The sequence below is a fragment of the Spea bombifrons genome, chromosome 8, assembly GCF_027358695.1.
Source record: "Spea bombifrons isolate aSpeBom1 chromosome 8, aSpeBom1.2.pri, whole genome shotgun sequence".
In the NCBI taxonomy this organism is placed as follows: Eukaryota; Metazoa; Chordata; class Amphibia; order Anura; family Pelobatidae; genus Spea; species Spea bombifrons.
In genome coordinates, this window is record NC_071094.1 from 41885657 (window position 1) to 41911477 (window position 25821).

Sequence of the window (25821 nt, forward strand, 5' to 3'; positions counted from 1 at the left end):
TCTGCGGTGACTGCTCATTCAATAATGGCGAATGTGACACTGCTCCAGTGGCAGCGTTCAGCCCGTAGGTGGATATGCCTGGCCACACGCTACATGAGCAGAAAAAAGTAGCATGTAACCAAGCATATGCCGCAGGCAAAAAATTATTATTGATTCAATTTTATTTGTCTTTTATTACTTTGTATCTAAATATATTTCTAGAATAGGTAGCACTGTTATCCTGCTGGGACATTTGTTCCACTGAAGGCATATTCCCAGGCCAAACCAGGAGATGATAAAATCCGCTACCTTCAACAGAATAATGAGGCGCACCAAAATAATTTACCCAGGTAGGTTTCATGTAGGTTTCATGTAGGTAAAATTCCATATGTCATACGATTATTGTCCCCGCTTTTGAACTGTTCTGGTTGTGTATTTGGAAGCTGAGGGACACATTTACTAGTCTTAAAAGGTGATCTTATTCATATGATTCCCATATACTGTGTACCCTAACGCTTACTGTCTTTGTAGCTTTTTGTTGGTGCTTAAAGCAAGCGCCTGTTCTTTTCTATCTGATTTATTTTAATTGACTAATCTCATAATCAGAATTCTGAAAGAAGGGGATATTATTCATTATATTATTATTATTATTATTTGATTTTATACAGTACACCCTAATGTTTAGTACTACATAGTGCTGTTTTATTTAGCTTTTTGGGCCTTTTATATTGTGTCTGCATCAAAATAAAAAAAATGTCTAACGTTCATTGGATCTACAATACATTGCATTGCATGAGCATTTCAGGCATATGTGGGTTTATCGGGGCCACAGAAAGAAAAGAAGAAAAAAACACCAATAGTCAGTTTTTAAACTAATGTTAATATTGAGTATTAAATTGAAAGACTAATTTGAATTTTATTTTGTAAATTGATTTTTTTTCCCCTTAAGTTTAAGAATAGTTTAAGAAGAGTTTTGTGGTTTTTTTTTCCTTTGCCGAATTAAGGAATTAGAGACCGTATTACATTATTTTGCTATTTGGTAAAACCTGTGCGTTTTCTTGCAATGTGTAAAGAAAATTAATTCTTTTGAATAAAAGCATTTCAGATTACATGCAAAAGATAAATTAAAGGATGCATCATAGAAATATGATAGAAAATCAGCAGCCGGAACAATAGAATCAGCCACATATTACATATTGGCTTTGTTTTGGGACACCTCATTTATACCATTATATCCCTTCCTACAACAATAACAGCTTATCATAGAATGCGTATGATAAAGTTCATCCATATTACTTTTTGAGTATGTACATGATGTGAACTACAGGTTCGACACACGTTATTCTGAAGTATACATGCTCCAAGGTATAACCGTTGAACATCAACATTTTTACTGGTAAATAATTGTATTTTAAACTGTATATAAATGATCAATTATGATTTATTTTTTTTTAGCCTGCCAGAAGACATGGATGAAACAAATCAGACCATGGTGCAGTATTTCATTATTAAAGGGATTTCAGATGCCCCCAGTCTCCAGTTACCCATCTTCCTCTTGATTCTAATCATTTATTTCCTAATTCTCGGTGGTAACATGACCATCTTCTTGCTCGTCTGCTCAGACTCTCAGCTGCACACTCCTATGTACTTCTTCCTATGTAACCTCTCTGTTCTAGACATGTGTTGCTCCACTGTAACATTACATTATTTACTCGTGATGTACGTAACAGGGAATAATGTCGTTTCGTTTGTCAGCTGTATGGCACAAGTCTTTTTTTTTGCATCTTTCACCAGTAATGAGCTGTTGATACTGACGGCCATGAGCTATGACCGATTCATGGCCATCTGTAATCCTTTACATTATCGAATGGTTATGAGTATGAGAATGTGTTCTGTGTTGGCTTTTGCCTCTTGGTCGCTGGGGTTTATAGAGATTATACCTTACATGGTTTTAATTCTAAATATTTTCTGCTACAGATCCAATGTAATTAACCATTTTTTCTGTGATATAATGCCTGTTATAAAACTGTCCTGCAGTGACACTTCAGCCTTGGAGACGTTGATTTTCACAGAAGGATTGTTCCTTTTAAGTTTCACGCCCTTAATCCTTACGTGTATCTCCTACACCTTCATTATTGTCACCATATTGAGGATCCGTTCCAGCACCGGGAGGCGTAAAGCGTTTTACACGTGTTCCTCACACTTGACGGTCGTTATTCTCCTCTACATGTCCCTTTTCCTCCAATACCTCAGACCATTTTCAATAGACACTTTGGACTCCGGGAAACTTTTCTCTCTTGTTAACACGGTTGCTGTTCCAACATTAAACCCGGTGATTTACAGCTTAAAAAATAAAGATGTCAAGTCTGCGGTAAAAAGAAAGCTAAAACATTGTAAATCCTAAGTGATCCGAATTCTTTGTCAGTGAATGGAGAATGAAAGTTTCATTGAGGGAAGAGGTGTATATATTAATTATATATATATATATATATGTGTGTGTATATATATATATGTGTGTGTATATATATATATACTACAGTTTGGGGTCCTTGTTTTTGAGCATACATTGTTAATAATGTAAATGACTATTGTGTCTGGAAACGGCTGATTCTTCACAGGCGTACAGAGGTCCTTTATCACTCCCATCACTCCTGTGTTCCAATGGCCCTTTATCACTCCCATCACTCCTGTCTTCCAATGGCCCTTTATCACTCCCATCACTCCTGTCTTCCAATGGCCCTTTATCACTCCCATCACTCCTGTGTTCCAATGGCCCTTTATCACTCCCATCACTCCTGTCTTCCAATGGCCCTTTATCACTCCCATCACTCCTGTGTTCCAATGGCCCTTTATCACTCCCATCACTCCTGTGTTCCAATGGCACGTTGTGTTCACTAATCCAAGTTTAAGTTTAAAAGGCTAATTGATCATTAGAAAACCCTTTTCAATTATGTTACAGCTATAAACTTCCTTAGTATCCCACAGCTTTTGAATAGTAGTATATACACTATATGGACAAAAGTATCAGGACACCTGACCATTACACCAACACGGACCTTAATGACATCATATTCTAAAGACATTAATATGTAGTTGGTCCCACCTTTGCAGCTATAACAACTTCCACTCTTCTGGGAAGGTTTTCCACAAGATCTTGCAGAGTTTCTGTGGGAATTATTTCCCGTTCATCCAGTAGAGCGTTTGTGAGGTCAGACACTGATGTTGGACAAGACGCCCGACTCACAATCTCCATTCCAGTTCATCCCAAAGGAGTGCTATGGGGTTCAGGTCAGGGTTCTGTGTGCTGGTCAAGTTCTTCTGCACCAAACTCATCCAACTATGTCTTTATGGACCTTGCTTTGAGCGCTCGGGCCCAGGCATGAATTCAATAGAATAGGGCCTTGCCCAAACATGGAAGTTGGAAGCATAACATAGTCCAAAATGTCTTGGTACACTGAAGCATTAAGATTTCCGTTAAGCCCTGAAAAACGGCCCCATACCATTATTCCTTCTTTACCAAACTTTACAGTTGGCATAATGGAGTCAGGCAGACAACATCCACCAAACAGAAGTGTTATTCGTCACTCCACAGAACACGAGTCCAGTGGTGGTGTGCTTTACACCACTCACTCCGACACTTGGCATTGTACTTGGTGATGTGAGGCTTGCATGCAGCTGCTCGGCCATGGAAACCCATTCCGTGAAGCTCTCACCGCACAGTTTTTGTGCTGATATTAATGCCAGTAGAGGTTTGGAACTCTTCAGCTATAGAAGCGCTCTCATACTTAATACTCTCATACTCAAATTTTACATCCCTCAGCTGGTCACCATTAGCTGGCTGGTGACACTAGTCCCCCTCCGCATTGATGAGGTGGCATGGGTTGAGGCACAATTTGCTGATGCCCTACCTGATGGGCCTTCCCTGCTCCTCAACCTCCTGTCCAGCTCTTTCCTACCTGACTCTTCTAATCCTGCTCCTCAACTGCCTCCCTCCAATCCCCTACAGCCTCTTAATCCGAAACTATCGTTCAACAAGAGAAAAATGCTGACTCTCACAATCCCACTCAACCCAACAGTCTCAACCAAGCACTATTTAAGCGTAACATGTTTGAAAAAATGGCAACCACAATTAGCCATTCCCACCAAATTTGGTACAAAAAGACACTGCAATTAGTGGTCAGTTGTAATTCACAGCATAATGCTATGTTTGATTAATTTAATTGTGCACCATGTACGCACCAAAAAAATTAAGTATGAAGCATCATGTGTAATAATTGGAATTTAGGGCTAAATATGCCACCCTAATTAATATCGTTCTGGTTATGTAGTTGGCGGTTTGGGTTTTGGGGACCTCATGGGATCTGCTCCCAGGTTTATCGGAAGATTATTACTTCTTTCACTTAGAAAAGAGAACACAGACACACATGGAAGACACGCGTCAGGAGGTACATGTAGACATCAGTGTATTGTCATATACAGTTAGAAGGCCATGATGACAATAGAAATGGGTAACTCCTCTTAAGGTTCTGTGATCTGTACTTCTCACCCATCAGGCACAGCGGGAGGGTGAAGCTTTGTAATATCCCTTTATTCCAAAATCAACAAATAAGGCTTTATCTTACTTTTAAGAGTTTTCCCCCGCTAGTGCTAATTTTTTTTCTTCCTTTTTGGAATTGAAATGTGCTTCAGTCTGTGGGTGTGCGTTATTGCTTTCTTTATGGCCAGTAAGAGTTTATTATTATTTTTATTATTGCTGTAATTATTTATTTAGCACCAATGCCATCTGTAGTGCTGGAAATACTTCTCACGTGTGCCATATTGGGAAGCATTGAAAGCTTAATCCCAGCAGTTTCTGATTTAAATGGCCGGTTGCCGTCCCCGTAAATGAGATTATTATATGGAATCCCTTAATTGTATTTGCCACTTTTTTTTCATTTGTTTTGGGCTGAAAGGATACGAAGTGCAAAGGCATTATATATTAGAATATTACTTAAAATTATTAAATATGTAGAAAGGGGAATCCTTTTTCAATCATCAGCATCATCACACGCTTTCCAGGTTTACGTGAAACAGCAGATCCAGGTTAATGCTTTCTAAACATCTTCGACGTATTGTGTATTCATCTGATAATGTTCTGAGCGCTTTGTAATATATTTCACCCCTTCTGTCCCCAATATTATAGGACGTGCTGGATGCTTTGTCTCTCAAAATGTATACAATGAAACCTAGTTCTCTTTTTTTAAGCAATAGTAGCAGTAATAGAAAATTGTATGATTCTGAACGTTAAATTATTTCTTTAAAGTCACTGACATGGAAGGCTATATTGTGCTCAAAGCTAATGTCATCAGGGAATATGAAAATAGAACTGTTTTAAGGGATGGTATTATACTCTTTATTTAAGGATTCTGACTTTTTGTTTATAGTTTCTCTACAGTGACCTTCCTAGGACCTGTCCCAGCGCTTCCCACCAGATCCTCTCTCTTGGTCCTGAGTACTGCTGCCTGCACCCATTGTGTCTCTCCCTGCTCCTTCAGCACCCCCTCCTCCCTTCTGTCTGTGCATCCCAGCATCTCTCCCTTACTTTTACTTTACTGAGAAGGTGGTAGATAGGTGGAGCAGTCTCCCAGTATAAGGAGTAGAGGGTAATACAGCGAGGGGATTTAAGCATGCATGGGATAGGCATATGGCTCCTGAATTTAAGACGAGACCAACGACTGATTAAGGTTTGAGTCTCTACAGCAGGAACAAGAGGTGACTAGATGGGCCAAATGGGTCTTTTGTGCCGTCACATTGTTTGTGCATCTGCGAATTAACCTTACAGAGGGACTTTATAAACATGATCTAGCAATTTGGTGGCCAAAGAATATCTGCAAAACATATTTCAACAATAAGTTTGACCAACACTGGCTCTCTTAATGCATAGGTGGTTATGATGCTTATTCGCACGTATGATTCAGTGCAGTGGCCAAATGTGGCATAACATGCGCAACTGATTAGACAAGTTCTTCAAATTAAAGCCATTCAGGAACTAGTTGCTCACACTGTGCGTGTACTGCAGGGGGCGCCACTTCATGCAGGCCACAAACCACAAGGATTAAAAACAAGGTGTAAAGCGCAACTCCAGTTTTCTTATGGTTTATTAAATATAACGGAATATTTCCTTCCAATTTAAAAACAGTAAACAATAAAATAAAGTAAAACACCCGAATCTTCATACTTGTAGAAGTATGATGAATAAATAATACTTATGTCTATAAGCACAATTTTATATTAGCATGGAAAGATAATTTCGGGTATTGGGAAGTGTCAAGTGGGAGAAAAGTTTACTTTTTATTCTGATGTGTTATTTATTTTTTGGGATGTGTTTTCTGTGTACCTGATCATATAAGACGTCGTTCACAAATGGCTCTAGATAAGGTCATGAAATTTCCCCCTGGAAATATGTAAGCGAATAATTAGTAGATGGGCATACATAAAACATCTGGTGATTCAGTAAAAATGCTGTAATTAGTTGTATTTAGTGTTCTTCCTAGAACGTGCACATAATCTATACAGTTTCCAAGCAGATAACTCATTAAATGTGAATATTTGGACTGTAGGATCTTGGATTAACACAACATGTGGTCTCAACAAGTGACCTGTGTGGCTTCAAACCCGTTGGGCTCAGTGTTAACCCTCTGAAGAACAATCTCTACCGGTGAGTCTGGAAACACGTTGGTGACTTCTGACTGATACTATAGCCTTTTTAACCTTGTTGGACCCACTTTGTTCTTCTCAGTTGTTTTACCATTGTGCGGACCCTGGCACCCAAAGGGTTAGCTACCTACCCAAGTGGCCAACACCTCCAAACCAGATGGCAATAAAAGATACAGGAAGAATTCCAGAAATATACACAATTTTTAACTAATACAAAAAGAGAACCGCGTTGCATTTTGTTTAGATTTTTCGATGCACCAATTATTGCTGCACTCACTATGAGATTCTTGACTTTTTATTCTTCATAGTAGACGTAGTAATATTCATAGTTTTGCCTTACCAGCACCTCGGACTTGACTTCTCTAACTGACTATCCAGATGGAGAGCTCCAATCGCACGATGGTGACCTATTTCGTTCTTAAAGGGATCACAAATGTCCCCAGACTGGAGGTTCCGATCTCTCTTCTGGTTCTGCTCATGTATCTTCTCACTTTGGGTGGTAACATGACCATTCTCCTGCTCGTCTGCTCGGAGCCTCAGCTACACACTCCCATGTACTTCTTCTTGTGTAACCTCTCTGTTCTGGACATTTCATCTAGCACGGCCACCCTACATAGGATTTTTGTACTGTTCTTTACCGGAGATAACAGAATTTCAGTTTTTGGTTGTATGACACAAATCTTTATGTTTTTAACCTTAACCACTGACCAGCTTCTCTTGCTCGCCGCTATGAGCTTTGATCGATACGTTGCCGTCTGCGACCCCATGCATTATTCCATGGTCATGAACCGCACGGTCTGTGCTTTATTAGCTGCCAGCAGCTGGCTTCTGGGTATTGTAGAAATTTCTCCTATTTTCTGGACAATTTCGGGTTTTTCTTGTTACAGATCCAATGAGATCAACCACTTCTTGTGCGACATTATTCCTCTAATGAAGCTGTCTTGCAATGACAAGTCTTTTTTGGAACTTTATTTATTTACAGAGGGGTATTTCGTTGGATGCTTCTGCCCGTTTCTCATGACTTTTGTGTCCTATGTCCTTATTATCATCACCATATTGAAGATCCCTTCCAGCAACGGAAGACGCAAAACCTTCTACACATGTTCCTCGCACCTCACGGTTGTTGTCTTGCTGTATGCGACTCTTGTAATTCAATATCTGAGTCCAAACTCCACGAACAGCCTGGAGTCTAATAAACTATTCTCTCTTTTCAACACGGCCACCGTCCCGTTGTTGAATCCTCTAGTGTACAGCCTCAAAAATAACAATGTGAAGTCGGCACTGAGAAGAAGGCTTAGATTGTGTAAATTAATGTTTTAAAGTCAAACTCCACTCAAATAAAGTCTTATTTTTAAAAATTACTATATTGAGATGAGTTGCGATACAAAAAAACATATGAATTAACAGATCATGAAAGATATATATATATATATATAATACAATCGGTTAATAAGGTATTCCTAGTGAAAAAATATATATATAGATGGAATTTATCAGGTCATTTTGTTTGTCTCAGTTTTGGATCTTTGGAGTTTATTTGGAATTTTGTAAGGAAAAGGGGGAGGCAATGGGGCAATCCGTCAACGGATCCACAACAAGAGCGTAGAGTAATTAACCCATTGAAAACAATGCATTTTGAGCCCGTACATGTGCGGGCTTTGTCACTAAGGGGTTAAGAACTTTTTGTTATAACTGTTAAGTAAATAGAAATTCTGTTAATGTACAAAGGTTCTGTTCAACTACAATAAAAATAAATACAAATTATATTTTTATGGAACTCCATTTTAATGTAGGATGACTATTACTTGATGAAATAAAAGTCATGATAATAAAAAAAAAATCAAAAATTTGATCTACGAATCTGACTAGTGGCTAATTTTTTCGGCATAAAAACAAGAAAATGCAGGTGGCTGTAGCCAAAATGCTTCTTCATGGCAGGGGTCATAATCATCATCATAATGGACATTTGACTAAATGCCCCTTATTTATCATAAATTCCTGCGAATTTGTTAAATCCTGTTTTAATCTTCCGTCTTTCTTTTCTTTTTTTCACAACTGGTTAGGTGAGAAATGTAAAAATATATTTCCAAATTGAAATCCTTATAGCTCTAAAACGTAAATTCACTGAGCTGAAACGTAAACGCCAACCGATTTCTTTCACCAAAAATATCTCAAATATGATAGAAATATACAAATGAGCGGCCATATTTATTAAATTGAAATTGATTAAAATAAATCTATACATTAGGCTGGCGGCCTAAATAAAACTCAGGGCTACCAGCGGATATATGGCCACCCTCACCTTTTTAGCAGGACACGATAGCCTTGCTATTTTATAGCATTGTCTGTGCAAGATGGCGCCCCAGTGCGTATACATCTAATCAACCATAAACATATATCCACAAACATAGTCAAACATGAATATGTTGGAGCACATCCAAGCCTACTTATATTACTACATACAATTATATGGTCATATGAATTATAGGAAGATAGAATTTGACGGCGTATTAGAACCATTAGGCCCGTCCAGTCTGCTCATTTATTTCTGCTAGGTAAGCATTATAGTCTGGAGAGCTTACACTGTTGCTCACTTACGCAGTAGTGCAGTACACTCGCAATGCTTTGGGATACTTTGCCCAATAAAATATATAAAAATAATAGAAGCCAAATGCGAATGTATTGGAAACTACTGTGATAAAAGATGGCAGAACTTGCCCGTCAATAAAAAATCTCTATCCTAAAACCTACCAAGGATGCTAAATCAGCTTCTGCCACCAAGCAGGACTAAGGCCCAGTGGGCCCCTGGCCGATAGCACCCCATGCTTACTTTTACTGCTGCCGCAGGGGCAGTTTGGGTTCTGGATTTTGCGGCCTGTAGCTCGATAGGAATGGCCGCACATCACAAGAGCGTAACATTGAAGGCCGCACATATGGTCCCATGTCCACCTTTAAGTACCAGGGGCCTTTAGTCATCCCCAGTCTGGTTCTGCTGCCATGACTTAATGGGTCTGTGGGTAAATCTTGCCTTAAATAAAGTGTGCCAAGTGCCCATTACCTTTGATGTATTTCTTTTGCAACACAATTAACCAACCCTTTGTTGTTTACTAAAAGTGATTAAAGTGATAGAAATATTGGGCTGGTTTCTCTTTTTTTAAAAACCAGTCATGCCCCATAACATAAGGTTTTCAGGCAGATCCATTCTCGCTCTGTTATCTGAGACCAATCTGCTAGCCAAACACCCTGACTCCTTATAATACTGCCTGTGGGGAAACAATGGAGTAGCTCAGTCTTAATCACCCAGCATGGACACTCTGACTAGGGATTTCATAGCAGTGCTATAAAGAATCAGCTCAGTATGGTGCTTGAGCATGAAAGTCACCGTAAATATTACACAGCTGACAACAATGGTGGATAAGGAGAGTTTATTGGAACAAACCGAGATAAAACCAAGTTTTTGTCAATGCGACTGACATTACTGTATACAGTGCTGGGGTTTTTGCCATACCCTTTAACAAAGTGTAGTTTTTTCGGTAACCTATTGCCCCTGTAGTTTTTTTTCAGAACTTTTATTGGCCTACATTGTACTTAAGTATCGTTACTCTACATTTCACTTAGTTACACTTAGTTCTTTGGTATGAGCCAATATCTATTGAATCCGTGCAACTCCCCACTGAATATTACCAAATAAAACTTAGTTTATTTATTTGGCCAACAGGGACTCATTACGTCTCTCTTAACAGGACTTGTTTTTTTTTTAATGAGTCGAAAGAGAATTTCCTCTAAGGAATTACCGTTGTACTGGGTATTAATTAGAAATTTGGTCTCTGTCAAGAGACGTCCAAGTTCGAGACAGCTATTTGAGTCATTGACATTTTCTTATTAACTCTTGTTATTTGGTGACGATCGTATATTATCACACAATGCACTGTGGCTATGTTACTAACTAGCATTGTTATGATGGCAATAAGAAAAATAAGCATATTGAATGTTGTAAATTCAAAAACTCCAGTACCCTTCTAAATGATAAGTTTGTATTTTTAAATAAGTAATTCTCCCTACTCCGTTGGTTTCTTCAGTAACTGTCCTCTGGTCCTTTGGTCATTGTTTTAATGGCCGGTTTGTAGCGACACACACCTTGGGGACTAAAGCTAGGAATGTATCCTCATACATAACCTCAAGAGAAACCAAATACTGCATATCAAATTTGACTTTTCCAAAAGATTTACAACTCAAGTTTTTCTAGCGAAATGGTTGTTCTGGCAGGGATGGCCTGACTGGGAATAAATTAACATCCCTGGAAATAAATGAATACCAGTCCCATGTTCCGTGGTGCCATTATTGTTCACATGGCACATTTGTGGGGTCCTGGACCAAATATTTGTTTTGTTCAGAATAGAGAAGCCATGTATTTTTAAAGTATATATGAAGAAAAAATTAGTCATAAGTGAAAACATATGAAAACACATAGTTCTTAATTTCACTGTGGCCCATGACATCATGCAAGGGGTTAGGACCAACTGGAAGGGCACTGGTAACACAGAGATGTACACAATGCATATGTGTATGCACAGTACATGTAAGGGAGAGGAGGGCTAGCTGCTTTGAGTCCGACAGGAGATTGGCCCAGTATTAGTGTCACCCCTAACATGGCTTCAGATGGTTCCATTGTGTGCGTGTGTATACTGTATATACGCAAGTGTTTAGTGTTAGAGTGGCTGTGAGTGTGTATGTATGTGCAAGGTGTTAGATTGTGTGCGTGTATGTATATGTAAATGTAGAGCAGCCCCTGACCATTACCGCACAAACCCCCCATCATAATTCATATAAGCCATGTCCCTCAACCAACATAATTTTCATCCCCTTTCATTATCACCCAATATTGCACCAAAATCAACCCGCTCCATCTCTATAACCAGCATTATTTTCCCTTCACCCCATCCCCATGCAAAATTCCTATGGCCTTCCTCTCCCTTTTCATTGGACATTGCTCGGAGTGTGTGGTATATTTGAATCTGTAAGTACTGTTAACTTTTGCTTTGGATTACCCTTGTATAGGAGGGAAATGACCAATCCTGGGCTTGAGGAGAAGGGTGGCATACAGTGGCGTACGTAGAGAAAACCCACGATTTTTCAAAACAAGCCTTCTCACAAATATTCTGCATCATTCTCAAATCAACCGCTTTATTAAAAGTCTCCAGCTCACAAAGACAACATTGTTTAGTAATGTCCTCAAATTCGAGCATCACACTGGCACCTTTACTGCCATCATGTTTTTCATGTATCTGTAAACATAGGTACAACCCATACCTTCTGAAGTATAAATTCTACCTTTTATTACATGAAACCAGAATGCACTAACACAGGTGGCATTTACTCTTCGCTAACCCCACTGCCACACTGCCATAGTTTGCTTCTGTACGCAGTTTATATATTTTGGTGGCATTGACTTGCGTTGTGTTTTAGATGGTTCATATCTTGCCATGCTACTGATTTTTATTTAATTTCATAATTTATTTAATAACTTTAATACCAAAGGAACATATTTTTAGGTCAACATTATTTACATTTATATTCCCCTCATTTCCCAGATTTCTATTTATTTGTATGAACAGGCCTAGAATCGAGTATGTGGAGGCTCAACGGAAATCTGTTCCTCAGGAGCCAAGTCCCTTGGCAAGGTTGTCTTCTCCACTCTTCTTGTCTCCTGTTCTTGTCCAATTAATATTAGGAACTACAGGTATTCCTCATTTTACAGCAGCTATGTTTACAGCATTCACACATATTATCCCTCCATTTTAGATGTTACATCATGGCAGACTCAGACTTTCACAGGACCAGACTGGGGAGAACGAGGCAGCCCTGGTACTTTAAGGCCAGCAGCCGCCTTATGATATAAGTTCGGCCAACAGCTTCATATGACAGGTTACACATAAAATTTTTATGCCGGAGATCGGGTGTGTATGAACCAGTGTCAAACATTGGCCCACCAGGCACTTGCCCACGTGTACTAGATGGCCAGGCCTGGACATCATATAGCCTTCTTATTATTGTGTTTTGTCACCACTTAAATTATAATTAATACTGCCCCATATTTCCTTCCCTTTCAAAAGCCTCATCACCTTGTTTTGTCAGGGACTTATATTTACCTCATGTAACACTTTACTGTTTAACAGTATACAGCAAAACCTGAAGGGGTTAAATGGTTGTAGAGTAATGCTATATTCTTCATGTGGGGTTAACCTCTGGACAATCCGCTCCTTCTTCCCCAAAATAACAAAGGCTATCCATCTCTTTTATTCATCTTTTAATAAATATGTTTTTTTTTGGGTGATTTATTATTTTAAAACATTTCAGTCTCCTCCTCGCCGCTAATTTCACATCCTTATTTTTCAAGCTATAAATCAGAGGGTTTAGCATCGGAACAGCAGCCGTATTAAACAAAGAGAAAAACTTATTAAAGTCCAAAGTGGTAGTCGAGGTTGGTGTGAGATATTGACAGACAAGGATTACATACAAAAGGGTGACAACCGTGAGGTGTGAGGAGCACGTGTGGAAGGCTTTGCGTCTTCCATTATTGGTTTTTATCCTCATTATGGCATTAATAATGAAAACGTAAGAGGTAAACGTGAGAACAAATGGAGTGAAGGTGGAAAGGAGGACACCCTCTGTAAAAATTAGTAGTTCCAGGACAGAAGTGTCACTGCAGGAAAGTCTCATCAATATCACAATGTCACAGAAGAAGTGGTTGATTTTGTTGGACGTGTAGCAAGAAAACTTTGCTAGTATGAAGACAGGAGGAAGAACCTGTATCAGACTAAACACCCAACAGGTGACTGCCAACAAAACACAAACTCTTTGGTTCATTAGAGTTGGATATCTCAAGGGTTTACAGATGGCCACATACCGGTCGTAACTCATGGCTGTGAGCAATATCAGTTCGTTACCGGACAGCCATGAAAACATACATACCTGGGCCATGCAACCAAGAAAAGAAACTTTTCTGTCTCCTGATATAAAAATAGCCAAGGTATTGTGGAGAGTGACATTGATAGAAGACAGGTCTAGGATGGACAGGTTACACAGAAAGAAGTACATAGGTTTGTGTAATTGTGGGTCCGAGCAAACAAGCAGAAGAATTGTCATGTTCCCAACAAGGGTGAGAAGATAGATGACCAAAACCATTAGAAAGATCGGAACCTGTAGACCAGGGACATCGGAAATCCCTTGAATAATGAAGAAGGCCAGCATGGTCTGATTTAACTGCATCATCTCATGAGACGTAGTATGCTAAAAGGATGAACGTTGAGCCGTTATTTGGGATTCTAGTTTTTGATAATGCATTTGTTGTTAAATAAATATAAATCATGACCTGACTTCCTTTGTCAAATTCATTTAAAGTATTTTGTCCTATGAGGAATTCACTACCCATGGATATATTTAACAAAAGGTGAAGTCTGAATTTGTGATAAGCCATATTTTCTTATTTGCCAAACATAAATGATTTACGTGTTTTAGGTGGGCACATCGTTATTGTTTCGCAGAATGCACAAGACTTAGTTACTTTTAGAAATGTATTTTATTTCCATTTACAAAGATCACCCAATAAACTAACACCACCAATTTCCACAAATCAATGCATCCTTTAGTCCAGGGGCGTCCAACCTGCGGCCCTCCAGCTGCTGAGGGACTACATCTCCCATAATGATCTTTCAGCTAAGTGGCTGGCAGAGGAGATGTAGTCCTGCAGCAGCTGGAGGGCCGCAGGTTGGACACCCTTGCTTTAGTCATTCATGTGAAAATATCTTCAGGTAACAGGTAAATATTATCTTGTAGCTGATTTATATTCAACAAAACTAACTGTAAGACACAGAATGTTAAATGATAAATCCTCGATTCACAATATTAAATTACCAAAAACAACATTATATTAAACTGAAGGATGCCAGCTATATGGGGCGTAGGGTGGCATAGCAGAGAAGAATTTGTAAAGTAAAAATGTGCCAGGTTACCTCAATCTGTGTTGTCGCTTAATGTTGTGTGGGCTTTTTATGAGTTGTTTAAAAATGTTTGTATCTTCACCGATGTCCCATGCATGGCAAGGTGAGGGATGGTTTTCATGAGAAGAAGACAACAATGTCTACTACACCAAAAATGTTCCTTAATGAAACCAGGTCCTCATGGGGCATGGGCTAACAAAAGAAGGTACATTTATCAAATAGCTAAATATATTAAGCACCTTTGCTACGTGGATAGTGGATCAACCTCTCGATCCATACAATAGTCAGTCAGAGGCTGAATAGCAAACAGGTTGAAACAGCTTGGCTGGGTACAAACCAGGCAGCTCTTACCAGAACATGATCTGGAATGGGAGGTAAATTGCGAAAACGGAGGCTAAAAGCAGAAACGTGAAGCACCTAATATGGCAATTCTGGCACATATGATTTGTAATGATTTAAGAGATTTTCCACAAAAAATAAAGCTTCTGAGAATGCTCAGTGAGGCCACCTCACCCTCATCTGCCGAGACTATAGGGACTGCTAATGGCCTTTTGTCCCCATTTCAGTGAGCTGGGTATTTGCCTTAAAGACCTCCTAGAGAAATTACACATATAAGGAGAGACTGGTGTTTAATGTTCACGTTTTCCATTCATAAATCATTGAAACTTATTGATATGCGATTTTCAAAAGCAATATTTTTAAAATCCTTTTTAAAAATAGAAAGTTTGACCTTAATGGCATTAATCAGTAGTATTAACAAAATAACTGTTCATTATTAGTATTACCATAACTATAAGCACGAGAAGTAAAGTAAAACATTTTATTTTCTGGCATAGGATTTTCTAAAATTAAGATTTTTTCCAACCAATGTACTCTTCTTGCTGACTGCAGAATTACTCTTTATAAGCATTCCCCAATTGCTGCTGCTCCTATAATCCTTCTATCTTATGTCTTACCATTGATATCGTAGATCTTCTGTTTCGTGTCTCTGTTGAGAGCAGAGCTTATAAATGTTCTCGAAAGAATCGAAAGGAATCCTCTGAGATCTGAAGGTCTCACAAGGCTGCGAGTGGAAAAAATGACTTTTTTAACCCTGATCAGTCAATCAAAATAGTTCTTATTTCCATATTATATACAATATATTCCATTATTATGTAATTATCCCATTATATATATTTTTTTAACATTAGCTTGGGAATTATGTGCATTTATCAGTGAAAATATAGAATTTTAAAACTAATATATTATCCAGTTAAAATAAATATATTTAGTAGATTTGCACAAATGGATCAAAGAACAACTCGGACAATTTCTGTTCAGGTACGGGGGCCAAAACTGAAAACATAAATTGTAGTGAGGGGTACAAATGATTATTTTCGTGCTTTTATTTTCTTTCTTTTTTTACACTATTTATTTTTGGCACCAGCTAGCAGAGGAGGCACCAGCTTAAACCACCATGACGTAGTACTACGTCCTTAGGTATCAGCTGTCGGGATTTTGTGATGTAGAACTACGTCAATCGTGGTTAACAAGTGGTTAACAGTACCTCATGCCTTGATTCAAAATGTATCTAGAGAAAAGGGAAAAAATCCTGGACTGGACCTCTCTTAGGGGCCACAGATTCACATGCGGAGGAAAGAAGAGGAATACATAGCGTAACTGCATAGTATAAATAAAAAAGTATTTTTTATTGATAAAACCTGGTAAGATTAGTGTGCAACACGTGTGCAACCTTTAGTAGACAGGAATTCAAATTGAGCGGCAATGAACCTGACGCATTTCGCCCTATGGGATTGGAATCAGAAGCAATAGCTGCATTAGTTACTGAGTTGCTGGCTTAACACACAATCTTCAGAATAGACACAGTTCCTATTCGTAAATTCTCAAAATCTGCCATTTTACCTTAAAGCTGAATAATTGTTGGCATTTCTACATCTGGCATACTGATGTTATCTATAAATCTATTTCTGAATTAAGACTTCAGCCATGCGGTGGCCTCATCTGATTTGTCATACTCAGAAAGAGTTGTTTTCTGTAAGGTTATTGTGTTATTATATATTTTTATGGGTTTTTCATGAGCTTGTCTTATTAAGGTCCACACTAGAGCTGGACTTTTTTTTTACCAGCTATCATGGTAAATCCTGGGGGCAATTCCATAAACGTGAAAGTGGTCAACAACCGACAGTTTCCATTTCTGAAGTTTCACTGCATTAATCTTGTGTCCGTCAGCTAAAACGCAACCACAAAAACAAGTTTTGTACCCAAAAATTGCCCTTTTTGGTAAACATCACCAAACGTGCTTTTTTACTACCCATTCTTGGAGATGGGTGATTTTTTTGCACACCCGTCACGCTGCTCCCAATAGAAAAGAATACTCAAAAATGGGCAATATAAAATGATAGAGTGGTGGCCCGAAATGGCCATCTAACACACATTCACTGACGAATGGAAAATAATATTATTAATAAATTATACTAAAGTAACTTCAGTTTACTACACGAATTTGGTCTTCTGAGATTTTAGGAGGAACCTACAGGGACAGTCTCTCCATGCGAAAAGATTATAAAATCTGAGCTCATACTTCGCACTCATATTTGCAGAATGGATTTACTTGTGCAGGTGGGTGACCTCGTATGCCGATAATTTCCAAAAAAAAATGTGTTATTTACTGTCAAATCTATTGTCTACTTCATAGCAACTTCTCCTTTTGCATTTGTATTCGTTTGGAATTATATTAAAAATGTGCAGTGTTAGAATTACTAGGTTTTATAGTCATTGTGTAATAAAGGAGATCAAATATGCTAGATGTGTAATATTTAAGTCTTGGTTCCTAAGCTTTGACAAGGTTTAATTATTTAGTTATTAACAACAGATTTAGGTATTTCTTGGGAACCTAGTGAAGAATATGGAGGGAAGATAGGGTAAGGGGGAATCAAAGAGCCAATAGGTTATATTGGAGGGGAGGCCACATCTTTAGGACAAGTGTGTGGGTGCTTGGGGGCCCGTCCAGTGGCTTTTGTATATTTTGTTTACCACCTACTTTTTATAAAATGTCTGAATGCAGCACAATTTTACATGATTAAAAAATATATCTGGGAGATTTTATGTTTGGTTCATCTCAGAGACAATATTACCAACAGCACTAAATCATTTCACCTTCTGCTTCCGACATCCCTACTCTAGATAGACACCTTTCTCCCTTGATGCCAATCCTTAATTAAAGCTTGAAGGAGTATTGGGGGGAATTGTCCAGTACTTGAGATGATATTCTTCCATAGTTCAGCTGCCCGTGGGATCGCAAGTGGACCTTACATTCAGGTCATCAACCACCTAGCTGTGTCTACAGGAGGATCTGGCCAAGTTTGGTCAAAGCCTGTCGATTTAGTTAATTTATAAAAAAGCAATATTTTTTTAGTTTGCCATTTAGTAAAATTTGGTTGGGTGTCTATAGTAAATAAGACATTGTTAAATCATGACCAGTGATGTACATATGATAAATACTTATGCTTCTCATTCTATGCAGCAAGAATCTGTCACACCTGAAGATGTGGGTCGCAAAAATCACACCCCAGTGACCTATTTCATTATTAAGGGGATATCAGAGGTTCCAGAACTGCAGACTTTGGTCTTTCTTCTGGTTCTCTTCATCTACCTCATCACAGTGAGCGGCAACATGACCCTTCTCCTGCTCGTCTGTGTGGACAGCCATTTGCACACCCCCATGTACTTTTTCTTGGGTAACTTATCTTTTCTGGACGTATTTTGTTTGACCATTACTCTACATAAGATCCTTCTAACTTTCATATCAGGAGATAAGACTGTTTCATTTTTCAACTGTATGTCACAGATGTATCTGTTTTCATCGTTAACGTGCAACGAGCTGCTGCTACTAACAGCCATGAGCTACGACCGTTACATGGCCGTATGTAACCCTTTACATTACCACATGGTTATGAGCCCCAGAATTTGCACCCTTTTGGCAGCTGCGTGTTGGCTGATGGGATTTATGGAAGTCATACCACACATGTGGGCAATATCTCGCTTCTCTTGTTATAAGTCCAACGAAATTAATCACTATTTCTGTGACATTTTGCCCATAATGAAGTTGTCTTGTAGCGACACCGCCATTTTGAAACTTGTGATTTTTCTCGAAGGTCTGCTTTTGGTAAGCTTTACCCCCTTTCTTCTGACTCTTATCTCCTACGTCTTCATTATCGCCACCATACTGAGGATCCGCACCAGCATCGGGAGACGTAAAGCCTTCTACACGTGTTCCTCGCACCTCACGGTCGTTATAATTCTCTATATGAGTCTTTGCTCCCAGTATCTGAGGCCAAGTTCAACGGACACTTTGGATTCCAATAAAGTATTTTCCTTGTTTAACACCGCGGCGGTGCCCGTCTTAAATCCATTTATCTATAGCCTAAAAAATAAAGATGTTAAGGCCTCTGTGAGGCGACAGCTTACATGGATACGGTGACAATATAAGTATTAAATTCGCCAAAAGAATTCCTGTGGAAATAATGTCATTCTCTTGTACATCCAAAGAACGTAATTCAATCACCACATGTTGGAATAGTGTTAAAGTGTAACTGAATAAAATGATCATTACTTTTTCTCTTGGCGATTCTTAACTAAAAGAACATGTCCACAATCTTATCACACAAACATACAATATGACCGCCGATAAGAACCATTCGGCTCACCCAGTCCGCCATTTTGTCCCGATGTAAAAACTTAACCATTCAATGTTTTTTATTTATTTATTTATTTTGCTTATTTAAAAAAAAAATCTAGAATTCTAGAAATTGCTAAAAGGATAGGTAGGGGATAACTTAATTAAGGTTAAAATCAGGTATCTCTGATATTTTATTACAATACCTTTTATTACCGCTAGACAAATCCTGTCTTAGGTTTTCATTTTTCAAATGAATGTATTAAATCTGGGAAAGACAAATTAGATATCCTCTACCACTGAATTATACATTATACAGCGTGATGGACAGGAGACTTTGCAGGAAAGTTGTGCTTTCAGCTCCTTGACCTCACTATACATTATGAAGGTCCAACCCCAGTGGGCTTCTGCTGCAGGAGCTTTGGCCGGCCCTGTATAATGTTTAGTTAAATGGAAAGATATAGGGCCAGTTCAGTCCTTCTTGCCAGAGAAACCTGTCAGTGTTGGTCATTCTTAATGAAAAGTGAAGTAAGGGAACTGGATCTACCACTCTCTTGCCAACCCCTTCTTTAGTAAATAAACTCTAAAGTGTTCTTTGGTTTTATTTCCTTTTATTTGCCAAGCAGTTATGCACATCTGCCCCCCCCCCCCAGATATGCCTTATACCCCCTTATATGCCACTCTGCCCCCCAGAAATGCATTATACCCCCTATATGCCACTCTGCCACCAAATATGCCTCTTGACCCCCTATTTGCCACTCTGCCCCCAGATATGCCTTATACCCCCTATATGCCACTCTGCCTCACTGATATTCCTTTTAATCCCCTATATGCCATTTTGCCTTCCTGATATTCCTTTTAACCCCCTATATGCCACTCTGCCTCCCTGATATTTCTTTTAACCCCCTATATGTCACTCTGCCTCCCTGATATTACTTTTAACCCCCTATATGCCACTCTGCATCCCTGATATTACTTTTAACCCCCTATATGCCACTCTGCCTCCCTGATATTCCTTTTAACCCCCTATATGCTATGCCTCCAGAAAGCCCTTATACCCCCATATGCCACTCTTACCCTCCCCCGACTTACCAGTGCTTCCCTAGACTTGTCCCCCATGCTTCAGATTCCTCGGTGTGTAGTGGGGGGCAGCCGGTGGAGTTCTGTGTGATGTCACACTGCGGCGGGATCTGGATCTTAGTCTTGTAGTCAGACCTCTATTTGAGATCTGATTAGAAGACGACCTCGAATATAAGAAAGTTCAGAGGAGGGCTACTAAAATGGTTTATGGATTACAGGATAAACCTTACCAGGGCAGGTTAAAGGATCTTAACCTATATAGCCTGGAAGAAAGACGTGACAGGGGGGATATGATAGAAACATTTAAATACTAAAAGGGAATCAACAAGATAAAGGAAGAGAGTTTATTTAAAAGGAGAAATACTACCACAACAAGAGGACATAGTCATAAGCAAGAGGGGCAAAGGTTTAATGGTAACATCTGAAAAGATTGGAAAGGGTAGTGGACGCGTGGAATAGCCTTCCATCAGAGGTGGTAGATGTTGATACAGTAAAGGCATTTAAGCAAGCATGGGATAGGCATAAGGCCAAGCTAGATATAGGATAAGGGCAGGTACCAAAGGAAAGTACTCTGGAAAAAAACCCGTCTTAGAATTGAGCAAATACGGTATTATTATATTTTATTTATATGGCAAAAACTAGAACTGACAATCTAAGACAAAGTATAGAGGGCCCTGCTGGAAAGCTTATAGTGGTATTTTTCCTTTAAGAACACTGCTTGTAATGAGTTATTGGGATAATGTTTTGGCTCAGTCAATGCCCGTAGTTGGGAATGAAGGGCAGCTGCAATCATCTCAACCCCATGGCAGGAAGCTCTGATGGTCTCGTGGTCAGAAGGATGTGAAATGTGGAGAACAATTTTCACATCCTCAAATTCTGAAGGGTTTGTCCCAGTACCCTTGGTCGTTCCAACCATGGCACCTGTCCCGGACTGGCCATCTGGCACACCAGACAAATGCTCCAAGTGCATCTAATCTGCTCCGGTGGTAGTGTGTGGCCACCAGCTGAACAGGCCCAGCAACGGTCTTTTCCATTGAAGTTTGTAGCATAATCCATGTCATAAATGAATTAGGCTTCCCAGTGCGCTACTCAATTGGCCAGTTGGGCCTGTTAGCCATCCCAGTTGCATTCTGAAGGTCTGTGAGTAGCCTGCACAGCCGCCACCGCATGTTGTCTCTGAAGCCACACATCTTTAAGAAGCACTAAGATATTATGTCATAGTCCACGCGCTCTTCATAGAACAGCGGCACATAGGTAATTGTCGTCGGAGACGCTGTCCATGATAAAAGAGAGTATGTAAAGACTACTGTGTCATTAAACAATATGCTTACTGGCAACTGCCTTACAAGACCAATTAGTGGGCAGACTAGATCGGCTAAATGGTGAATAACTCATTAAGTTCTATGTTTCTATGACTGTAAGTTCTTGTAATACACTTTAGAGAAGTTCATATAAGTTTACTCCCCTATGATATCATTCAGACCTACGGGGACATCCATCTGGCAGAGTTATAAATTCTGGACTCTATAGCCAGCCTTCCAGACTGGATTTACCGGTGCAGGTAAGATATATGTTATAAATGTTGATATTGATGTCTAATATTGACTTTTAAGATATATATATATATGCTTTAGGGTCATGTTCCTTTCAACATATATACTTTTTGGAATAATCACCGTAACCCTACTAACTCACAGGCATGAACTTGGATTTAATGTTTCGAAAGATGCTTAATGAAGATTTTTTTTTTTAATTAGACCGCCAATTTACTGTTACCGAACAATTGCTATTTAACGATTAGGATATATGTAAAGAAATTGCAGAAAGGTATATTTCATTTTATTCTTGGATGCAAATCGTTACAATAGAATTGAATTTCACAGCGACTAAGAATACGAGTCTTTCGTCAGTCCCATCTTTTTTTCCCTGGAACAAATACAAAATGTAAAAAGTGAACGTTAATTGGCAGTCTGTGTTAATGATGCAGATGCTTTCTGACCATCGTGGTTTTGGATTGTTGCCCAAGGCGCATTAGAAAAGTCTTGGGTTACACTTTGATGCTGGGCAATTGATGATTTCATCGGGTGTGCTACGTGTGGGAAAATCTGGTAAAGATGATATTGACCTTTTTTGTATGTTATTTCGCCCTTCGAGGATCTCTCGCTCGCATTTCAGTTCTGGGCTGCACTTTGAGGAGCTCTCAAGAGGGGGAGATGTATGTAAAGATGATATTGCTCTTCGAATATTATTAGATTGTAAACTTTTTATATGTGAGTGAAAACTCTTTGTAGAATGTTGTTTCAGATACATTTAGCTCACTTTAGCTCCATACAGTTTGTTCTATAGAATTGTGAAAATTACAATGGGAATATAACTGAGTGAAGGAACTCAAAGATTAGGCAGCTGCGGAGGGCCTTCATTGATCTAAGGTCCTGTTTAGAGCATATAGGGCAGGTTAGACAGACTTCTCATAAAGTTATATTTCTGTAATGTTTAAGATAAATATGTGAGTGATCCTGAGCTTCTCTTTTATAGAAGCCCTTCTAAATATTTTTGATATTGGCCTTGGAAGCCCAGAGGAACCACCTGTCATCCCACTACCTCTACAAAGAATAACAAAAGGGTTGAGTTTTAAACAGTAGATGACAGATTTCAGCTTCCTTGATACTCTGGTATCCTGCTTGGCTTCAGGTATTTTTAGTTGATTTAATGTTAAGATTTCAGTGACTTCTTTTTATGCAAAGCTGCCCAAGCAATCAACTTACCCTGAGTGGAGTCCCACTGGATGGCTGGATTAAGACCCATTAGGCCCATCCAGTCTGCCTGTTTTTCCTGAAATAAAGACTCAACGGTCCTTGGTCTTGTGATTCACGAGCCGTATGCCTACCCCATGCATGTTTAAATGTTCCTCTTAGGATCCTACAACAGGATCACAGGTCGCCCCACTGAATTCACAGGAAGGCCTCACCAATCTTGGTCCATCTAGTGGAATCAAGTTATTCTATGTAGTTGTCATGTGAAAACACATTTAAAATGTGACTAGGGGATATTTATACTATTGTTTCTCTTTTACCTACACAGCAAGCATTAGATTGAGCTGAAGACATGAATTATAAAAATCACACCCCGGTGACCTATTTCATTATTAAGGGGATATCAGAGGTTCCAGAACTGCAGACTTTGGTCTTTCTTCTGGTTCTCTTCATCTACCTCGTCACAGTGAGCGGTAACATGACCCTTCTCCTGCTCGTCTGTGTGGACACCCATTTGCACACCCCCATTTGAGCCCCAGAATCTGTGTCCTTTTAATCGTTTCATGTTGGCTGGTGGGATTTATAGAGCTCATACCACACATGTGGGCAATATCTCGCTTCTCGTGTTATAAGTCCAATGAGATTAATCACTATTTCTGTGATATTTTGCCCATAATGAATTTGTCTTGTAGCGACACCACTTTTCTAGAGTTTGTGATATTTTTTGAAGGACTTTTACTTGTAGGCTTTATACCATTTCTTCTGACCTTTATCTCCTACATCTTCATTATCGCCACCATACTGAGGATCCGCACCAACACCGGGAGACGTAAAGCCTTCTACACGTGTTCCTCGCACCTCACGGTCGTTATAATTCTCTATGTGAGTCTTTGCTCTCAGTATCTGAGGCCAAGCTCGACGGACAATTTGGATTCCAATAAAGTCTTCTCCTTGTTTAACACCGCGGCGGTGCCCGTCTTAAATCCATTTATCTATAGCCTAAAAAATAAGGACATTAAGGAGTCCATGAGATGTCGTCTGAAATGGATACGGTCACAAGTGTTTAATATTGAATAGATTAGACTTTAACGTGTGGTCTTAGTATCAATTCATCAAGAGCTTTCTGGACGCGGTGGGTGGGCCGGGGAATTATGTGTAAAAAAATATATAGTAATAATAAGTTGGACATTAGGTTTCACAAATTATTGATGGAATGGTACAGGAAAGTTATATTTCCAGAAGTACTAAAGTAAATATTTGTTGGGGAAACGGTATTTACTGTATTTGGAGTTTGTTAAAGTTTGCGAATTATAATGCATTAAAAAAAAACAGTATTTTCTCAAGTAAAAGATTTTTTTTAAAAAATAACAGCGAATGAACACATAATTTATGTTCTGGAATGAGAAACATGATTGAAAGCTTGTGATCAATGAATTAAAGATGCAGTTCCACTTAAACAAAAAATAATTATTGCACTTGAAATAAACCTATTTTATTAAATAATATTTACTAAGCATCAGTTCTTATAGCCTTAAAATGCTAGAATTAAGGTGCAATTAACTAAGTATATTTAATATGTTCTATAGGAGAACAGTGTTATTTAGTAATGAATGTGAAAGCCACTGACTTTTACACGTGATCTTGGATGCAGTCAAACCTTCCTCGCCCACCAGCGCCTTAAATGTTGTCTCATTCCCTCTAAACTTCCAAAATAGATTGTCAGCTCCTAAGGGCAGACTCTCTTTTCCTTCTGCACCATCATATCTTACCATGTGCTCGTGCTAATCTTGCATATCGCTAATTTTAAAATTACTGGTTATGCTAATGAATTTTCTTGGAAAACATCTTCCTACATCAAGTTCATGACATGTTGGAGTTTGTGCTGGGTGTTCTGCACAGTTTTCTTATCTTTCTTTACATTTATCCTCTCTCTACTGTACCTTGCAAATTCCATACCCTTTTCTCTGTATTTGAAACTTAAATTTTCAAAGAAACCATTTCAAGGTGGGGTTTTTTTACTTTTTTTGTGCCAGAAACACCAAGCGACACCAAATGGCCCACATGAGACCAAGTAGGAAACATGAACAAATATGTTAAAGCCACAATAAATGTGTTTTTATCAAATTCCAATTTTATTGTTTGGGAAATCCAATCAATATCGTGGTCTGATGACTTGTGGGCTCCTGGTTGTTTCCACCTCCTCTCTAGCCTCAGAAGTGGAGGTCCACGTGCATGTTGTGGTCTGAGGACCTGTGGGTCCCTGGCTCATTCTCAGCAGGGGACATCCAACATCACAGCCCGGTCTGATAAGTTGTGGATCCATTGCCCTTTCCTCTCCTTCTCTAAGCCTTTGGTGAGGACATCCAGCTTCGTCGCGTGGTCTGGACAGCTGGAGATCTTTTCGTCCCTCTCTTGAGTGTTATATGTCACAGGTTTTTCTGATTGTTTCTCTCTGTGAACTTTCTTTCCCAAAACCTGTTTCAGTTCTGAGATGTCTTTGGCCAACAGGGCATTTTTGGTATTAATGGACACAATCTCACCCTCCATCGTCTTCATCTGCTCTTTCGAGGGCAGGCTCTCCTGACTTTTTTGTAACTTTTGTGTTATTTAACTGGTATAGCCACATATCAAGCAATAT

At 39.0% G+C, this 25821-nt stretch overlaps 5 protein-coding genes across 5 annotated transcripts; 4 read left to right on the top strand and 1 right to left on the bottom strand.

Moving 5' to 3' along the window:
* Positions 1-1447: 1447 nt before the first annotated feature.
* LOC128503882 (olfactory receptor 1019-like) lies at positions 1448-2383 on the top strand. Its single transcript, XM_053474077.1, has one exon. It carries the CDS (start codon positions 1448-1450, stop codon positions 2381-2383), a length of 936 nt encoding a protein of 311 aa, XP_053330052.1.
* A 4670-nt stretch (positions 2384-7053) lies between these two features.
* On the top strand, positions 7054-7995 carry LOC128503883 (olfactory receptor 5B21-like). Its single transcript, XM_053474078.1, has one exon. It carries the CDS (start codon positions 7054-7056, stop codon positions 7993-7995), a length of 942 nt encoding a protein of 313 aa, XP_053330053.1.
* Positions 7996-12965: 4970 nt separating this feature from the next.
* On the bottom strand, positions 12966-13947 carry LOC128503884 (olfactory receptor 1019-like). Its single transcript, XM_053474079.1, has one exon. It carries the CDS (start codon positions 13945-13947, stop codon positions 12976-12978), a length of 972 nt encoding a protein of 323 aa, XP_053330054.1. The 3' UTR covers positions 12966-12975.
* Positions 13948-18147: 4200 nt separating this feature from the next.
* Positions 18148-19155, top strand: LOC128503885 (olfactory receptor 6C74-like). The gene has a single exon (XM_053474080.1). It carries the CDS (start codon positions 18148-18150, stop codon positions 19153-19155), a length of 1008 nt encoding a protein of 335 aa, XP_053330055.1.
* Positions 19156-22544: 3389 nt separating this feature from the next.
* On the top strand, positions 22545-24260 carry LOC128503886 (olfactory receptor 8D1-like). The gene is made up of 2 exons (XM_053474081.1): positions 22545-22645; positions 23717-24260. Exons 1-2 carry the CDS (start codon positions 22545-22547, stop codon positions 24258-24260), a joined length of 645 nt encoding a protein of 214 aa, XP_053330056.1.
* The last annotated feature ends 1561 nt before the right edge of the window (positions 24261-25821 follow it).